Source organism: Oratosquilla oratoria, chromosome 18, assembly GCF_046742065.1.
Source record: "Oratosquilla oratoria isolate Oo_2021 chromosome 18, ASM4674206v1, whole genome shotgun sequence".
In the NCBI taxonomy this organism is placed as follows: domain Eukaryota; kingdom Metazoa; phylum Arthropoda; class Malacostraca; order Stomatopoda; family Squillidae; genus Oratosquilla; species Oratosquilla oratoria.
In genome coordinates, this window is record NC_134794.1 from 30,939,739 (window position 1) to 30,947,238 (window position 7,500).

Here is a 7,500-nt window from a genome sequence, read left to right on the forward strand (position 1 = left end):
GTTGCTGCCTGGGACCATTCGTTCGGTAGGGGGAGTCGTCAGTGCGGACACAAACGCTCGCGGTGTCGGAAGTGGGACCAGCGTTCTCTCACGTTCCGCAAGATTCACAAGAGAAATCTCGGCCTCAGGTCTCATGGGCGAATTTTTTCACTTAATGTCTTGAGATGGAGAGACGGACTGTGTGTTGAACCCAGTATCGACTCTCGTCGACCCAAGGGGACCGAGCGAAAACGGTGTGACTTGGCGCGTCATTTGCGTAGACTTTTTGTAAATCCAGTCTGAGGACGCTCTGGTCTCGCCCTCTCCTTCGTCGCGTGCGCCACGCGCTGCTACGCCCAGGAGTTCATTTTTCTACCTCGGTTTGTGAGTGTCTACCCCTCCCCTACCTACTCATCTACCTGCCTACCTACTTCTATATCTATTTATCTACATAACCTTTTTCATCGATTTCACAACTCGAGATTACATGTGATTGTTATTGATGTTTAGACAGAATTTCTAGAAGACAATAACCGTGGCACGTGGTAGGTGTAGGTGTACAAGTGACACACACACACACACACACACACACACACACACACACACACACACACACACACACACACACACACACACACACGTACGGTGACTTGAACAGTTGCACTAAGATGTAAACAAATGCAACAAAACTTGAAAAACTGTAGTGTACGTATATATTTCTAAGTTGCTACTAGTGTACGCAATCAAACTCAAAATGGAATTTTATGAGCATACATAGCATATTGAGAGTGAAATTAAAACAAGAAAAATTAATTGAAAAAACCATTGGAAATTAAATATGTTACCTGTATATGTATTATGAACTCACTGATTTTTTTTCTTTTTTCTTTACAGAGATTTGACTTTGTATCTAGGTATCAACAAATGAAACTAAAGCCTCCAAAGTTGGAAACAAACAGATTTTGTCGTATTTTCATCATAAACGAACACGTCTGTGCTTTATTATATACAACAAAGACACAGTGCTACATGATATGAACACATCTTGCGTGAAGTTTGGCCCACAATATAAACATAAAACATTTAGTGCCTAATCATATCTATACACACGAAAAACCTTGTTTACGTGGTTTTCGGCTCATGATTGATCGAGAACTGTCACACATGTTGAAGAAAACCTAACGTGTTGATGTTTTTTTTTCCAAAGACTGATTAGTCGTCGACTTGGTATCGTGTGATTAAAGCTCGCCGCTGTTTTTTGAGTATATTTACGTTATTGTGATTTCGCAAAGAAGAAACATATTCCTCATCTCTGTAAGAGACAAAGTACTTCGTAGCCCTGTTCTCAAGATAAACGTAAGTCTATGTGTTTTATGACATTGTTCTATTGATTCCAACCAATACAAATTCGAAAAAATCTCTGATTCTTACGGATGTGAATCCAAAAAAAGAACAAAGGCAAAGATGAACTTTCAAGTTCTAAGAATGACATCGTTGAGGTGAAGGAGGACGTCCAGGAAGAATTGCCATGGGGCAGTGCCACAACTGCGTCAAGAGAGAGATCCGCCCGAAGAGCATGAAGCTCTCCATCGACGCAGCCGAAGAAGAAGACGAAGAAGACGTTCGAGAAGGAAGTGAGGACATCGAGGAGCTTCCCGGATGTTCTGGAGTGAAAGCGGGGCACAGTCGAAAGGGCAGGGGGTCTGACTCGGCCCTCGACTCCGGACACAGCAGCGATGAGGGCAGCTGTGGTGACCCCAGGGGGACCAGGAACAGCCACAGCAGTAGCAGCGAGTCCTCCGGGAAGTACAGCCTACGAGACTCGGACATCGAGCAGCACCATCACACGAGAGCCAAAGGAAGGAACTCCATCGACAAGTCGAAACTTTGTCCGAACTACCACGAAGACGATCCTTCTCCTCCCGGAGGCGACGGAGGCTTACCTGGCGAAGACTGCGTACTCCCGCTGAGCGACATCTGTCGGAGCCGGAAGGTGTCCCACGAGTCGTGCTTCAGCGACCGAAGGAGTTCGCAGAGTTCGGTGTCCTCCTTCACCGCCGCCCTCAGGGTGCGTCTCGGGAGATCGACCTCCCTCAGGAGCCAGGGCGACGAGCCCATGTTCACGGCTGGGTCTTCCATCATCTCGAGTCTGAGGCGCGGGTCAGACGGCCCCAGACGCTGCGTCTCCCTACGTCTTCCTCGAAGCCACCGACGGACTAACGACGGCGACACCAACCTGCCCACGATCTACGTGGACGAGTCTCCCAAGGAGAACCTAAACAGTTGCCTAAGCAGCCCGGATCCCGCGGGGTCCACGGGCCACCTGCAGAGGAAGTCCTCCCTTCGAAGGGCTTTCTCTCTTTCCCTCAACTCGATGGGGCCCAAGCATGAGGGATCAAGCTCGGCAGCGTCAGCCAAGAGCCAGCCGAAGGCGCCGAAGAAGATCCTTCGTCAGCCCCGTCGGCGTCATCATACGGTCAGGGGACTCAGCGGGCTGGCCATTGATGATGCTAACCAGAGCCAGAGTCCTTACGGCCTTCAAAGGGCGCACACCCTTTACTATCCGACGGCGACGAGCATGAGGAGGAACAACCACACCAGAAGATACAACAGTGTCACCAGCTGAGGCGACAGATGGTGCGTACCTGCGCACACGAACTCAAACACGTGCGTTCCTGACGGCAGTGATCACGAAGTGTCCCTATTAGGGACATTTTGCGGAGTCCAGATTGTCGTCAGTCGCGGAAGGGAAACTGTGTGAGCCTAAGGTCGCCTCTTCAGTGGGAGTATACGTGAAATACGCCCTTATGGGTTATACTCACCAAAGAGGAATGAAACCTACATTGAAATAACTGTACACTATATCTATAGATACATCCATTACATGGAAGTATGTCTGGTTTTAGGGAGGGAAATGTAAGTGGTATAGGATCACACATGACGGACCTGAAAACGAATTGACGTACGTAGAACGGGCCTTTGAGCCGATTCACATTAAGTGGAAAGGCCCTACAGCGAATTCGCGCAAGCGAGACGATAACGTTTTAGTACAGCGTGTTGCCTTCAGCTGAATAAAATCGTCTGGCGTCAGAGGGTTGCCAGGAGGGATGAACAAGACCCCCTTGGTGCATCCTCAAGAAAAACCTCTGGTGCTAACCAGAACGAAATATGTTAATGAAGTCACTGGAACAAAGATGCTGGGAGAAACTTTGCTGGAATTTATGGGGAAGAAGAGGAACGTGAATCTGTTCAGCTGATATCGTTTCTTCAAATATTACCCAAAGGCTACCCAGTGGTAACTCTAAGTCCGGAAGAAGAGTTACCCAAGATGGTAACTATCCCCTTTTTCTGTTTATTTATTTCTTGATACGTTTTCATTTTCGTTAACTCTTCATTGCCGAGGCAGCAATCGAACAGTCGAACATTTACACGTATTCTGAGTTTCTTAGCCAGGAAATTCGAACCTTTAAATCGGGTAATTTCCTTGTAAGTCCGAGGCTTGGCACTCGAAAGTCAGGATCAACGGACTTCGAACGTCCAACTATCGAACTTCTAACCACAGCACGAACGTCCGAACATCGTCAAGTCCGAACCAAGTCACTTAAACGTCCAAAGCCATCAGTGATGTACCCTTATAGCCACCGCCTACTCCCCTCCGGCACTCGCTCCCTTGTTCGCACCGTTAAACTCTAACGACAGAAATGTAAACAAAGGTCATGACTGAAAGACAACAGTTAACCGTGCAAACGAGCAATCGAATTTGTCAGATAAGACTTCTGAAGTAGTACATCAAAGCCATCGACGCTCCAGAAAAGAGTTCAAGTCATAACTGTTTAGTTCGGAAAGGATGAAGACGTTGATGCGCAAGGACAAGAACTTTGGCTGCCTTACACGCTCGACCACCTCATTGCTCTAAATAAAGGTCGTGGCTGTTATTTCCTCTGATGGTAAGGAATTTCTATGTCATTACCGGGGAGTACACTCAACGGGAAAAAGTCGTTATAATTTCGTCGCAACAAGTTTATTTATGGTATCGTGCTATGACGTCATGTCGATTAACATCGCAAAACTTGTTTCAATTTGTCGGTGGTAATTTTAGAATGCATGGTAAATAAATCTAATGGCGATATCAAATAGAACAGTTTAGAATACTAAGGAAGGAGAAAGTATGTCACTTACAAAGAACTGTGGAATCCCAGATAGCGATGAGAATCAGGTCAGCCAGAACAAATTTACCTATAGTTGTACCTCTCTCATACTATGTCCAAATAGGAAACAGCCTTCCAAGGGTTACAGTAACGACACAGCTCTTGGCTCTCTGCTGCTACACCATTTTCGAACCAATTCACCTGGTGAGAAAGGTTGGAATCCCCTTGCAACCCATCTTTGCATGAGGTTCATCAAATGCTCGTTTCTGGAGAGGAAGAATTTGAGAACGAAGACGATAATGGTCGAGAGATAAATCACAGGAAAGACATTAAAACATAAATCGAAGTGGTTTAAGTTCACAGTGTTATGTAAATGAAAGTGATGAAATTTTGTTACTATGGTAGTGCTCGCAGTGCTAGCGGTGTCTACAGATCTTGAAAGATTCTGAGGTGAAGTGTTGGAACTTGTATAGATGGGCGACATCTTGTTCTTCTTCTTCTTCCTCCTCCTCCTTCTCCTTCGTGGGACAGATTGAAGATCAAAGTGACTTTGCAGTGTTTCTGACTTGTGTGCTTTTGAATTTTGCCTTGATGATTATTGATTGATGATAATGATTATTGATTGATAATGATGATTATTGATTGATGATGATTATTATTGATTGATGATGATGATTATTGATTGATTGATGATGATGATGATGATGATGATGATGATGATGATGATGATGATGATGATGATGATGATGATGATGATGATGATGATGATAATTATGACGACGACGACGACTATGACTACAATGATGACGATGGAGTAAATTACATTAGAAAAATAATAGCGATAAAAATAATGATGATATTGATGATGATGATATTGATGATGATGATGATGATGATGATGATGATGATGATGATGATGATGATGATGATGATGATGATGATGATGATGATGATGAGGTGCATGGTAATGAGAAATGTGAAGGTGATGATTTCACAACAGTAAGGCCCCCTCAGCTGAATAAATTTGCTTGGCGCCAGTAAATGCTATTCGTGACGCCAGGATGCCAAACCCACCCAATACTGTCACCAGTAGTGGCGACGATGACGATGATGATGATAATTTATTTTCATAAGTCTCATTACTACAACTCTTATCATCATCGTCAATATGATTTTATTATATATAACATGACAATTATGATATTGACGTTGATAACAACACTGACGCCAACTATGACGCAGGTCGTAATGGATGGGGATGAGAGGTGGTTATGGACTTGCAACTGCCTAGTGCAGGCCTTATGGTCTCTTGCAGTCTCCTCCATTCTTACGTTCTTATGTAATCGACGACGTAGACGATCACGACAAAGACATTGATATTAGCATGATCTTACAACAATCTGTTATGATTTTCAAGTCAATGAAACTATGATTTTGTGTTGTGATGAGAGGGGCAAATCTAAATGTAGATGGGAGAGATAAGGGAGAGACAAAGAGGGAGATAAGAAAGAGATAAAGGGAGAGATAAAGGTAGAGATAAGGAAAAGTGTGTTGAAAGACGTAGACTGATATATGTCACGATGGTGACATGGAGTTATGTTAATAGTGATGTGGTCAATTGTGATGGTAATATTGTGATGCAAGTAGGTACACGGATGTTTTGACAATTCAAGAATAATGATGATGATGATAATGATAATGATGATGACGATGATGACGACGATGACGACGATGTTGACAATGATGTTGAGCATGAAAATTATGATGACAATGACAATGACGATAGCCATGGTAATGATGATGATGATGATGATAATGACAATGTTGATGATTATGACAACGACGACGACGGTGACAATGATGACTGTCATTGTGATGATTGTGATGGTGGTGACAATGGTGATAATGGATTGGACTAAGAAAAGAAAAACAAGTTTAAAAGAAGGATGAGTACAACAAAGTTTATTAGGAGGAGGGGAAAGAGGAACACAAAGAGAAGGAGGAGGAGGAGCAGCAGGAGGAGGAGGAGGAGGAGAAGGACGGGGAGGAGAAGGAGTAAAAGACATAAGAGAATAGTTAAGTGCAACAGTGGGATCAGGAGAAGAAAGTGTAAGAGGAGGATAAAGAAGTTTAAGAAGAGAAGCAGGAAGAGGAAGAGGAGGAGGAAAATGAAGGGGAGGAAGAGAGAAAGAGAAGAATGAAAATGGTAACTTTAGACAATGACAATGTTCCTATCAATGAAATCCTCATATAACTATGTTATTATATGTGTATCAATATATATTACTGTCATAACATTAAAAGATTATGGTGATTATATGTTATGATACTGCTAGTTCTGATGACGATGATGATGAAGGTGTTAGTAATGATAATGGTGATGATGATAGTGATGCCAATTGTGATGGTTATGATGACGGCGATAATTGTAATGATGGCGATCATGGTGATAATTCTGATGAGACGTTAGATGTGAATCACGCAAAGAGAGAGAGAGAAAGAGAGAGAGAGAGAGAGAGAGAGAGAGAGAGAGAGAGAGAGAGAGAGAGAGAGAGAGAGAGAGAGAGAGAGAGAGAGAGAGAGAGAGAAAGAGATAAAGAGAGGAAGGGAGGGAGGGAGGGACAGGGATAGAGAGACCAAGATAGATAGATAGAGGGATAGACAGATAGACAGATAGACGGAGGTGGAGATAGAGAGAGAAAGAAAGAGACGAATACAATGGACCAATTTGATCTAAAGTAAACACAGCAAAGAGAGGCGATGACGACGACCAAAGAAAACGGAGATGAGGACGTCTACCCTTCTCAAACTACTCCTCCTTTCAAGACAGTGACATAGAAGACCTTACGAAGAGCGTCAGGCGATTTTATTCAGGTGATAGGGAAGAGGGGTAGGAACCTTGACGACCTTTTTCAGTGCTTCACAAAGCTCACAGGTGAACAGAATCCTCTATTATCTGCCACATCAAGGTCTTTAAAGTGTTTCGCCATATTAAGAAGGAATCAAGTTAAATTGACCATAAATTAGTTTTCAGTCTTGTAATACGGATCCTCCCATTTCCTCCTTCCCTTTTTCCTACCACTCAAGAAGGAAGAGGAGCTGGCAGAGGAGAGGGAGAGGTCTCCAAGTCTCTCAAAAATGAAGAAGAACTTAGACCCCCACATTAGCTCTTTGATACTCTTCCCAAAGTTGTATACAGTTATCAAGGAATGATGACGAAATGATAAAATCTAGAACTAATGTTAATTATGATCAACTTTAAACCCATCAGTGCCCCGTGATCGCTCTACTAATTCTGGTCTGCCTGGTATCAGGTGATTTTATTACCTCATTGAAGGAGAAGGAGGGAGGTCCTAGCTGGATGGATTGATAA

The 7,500-nt window shown here is 43.5% G+C and overlaps 1 protein-coding gene across 2 annotated transcripts in view; it reads left to right on the forward strand.

Annotated features, from left to right (window-relative positions):
• The first annotated feature begins 29 nt into the window (after positions 1 to 29).
• LOC143035144 (uncharacterized) overlaps positions 30 to 7,500 on the forward strand; it is a 10,666-nt gene continuing 3,195 nt past the window's right edge. Inside the window, exons 1-2 of one of the 2 annotated variants that reach the window (XM_076201766.1) lie at positions 30 to 128; positions 874 to 7,500. The exon at positions 874 to 7,500 is cut by the window's right edge and continues 3,195 nt beyond it. In XM_076201766.1, coding sequence (XP_076057881.1) covers positions 1,508 to 2,605 — 1,098 coding nt within the window. In that variant the 5' untranslated portion in view covers positions 30 to 128; positions 874 to 1,507 and the 3' untranslated portion in view covers positions 2,606 to 7,500. Of the gene's footprint in view, positions 364 to 873 lie in introns of both variants that reach the window. The other variant, XM_076201765.1, reaches the window with a different exon arrangement.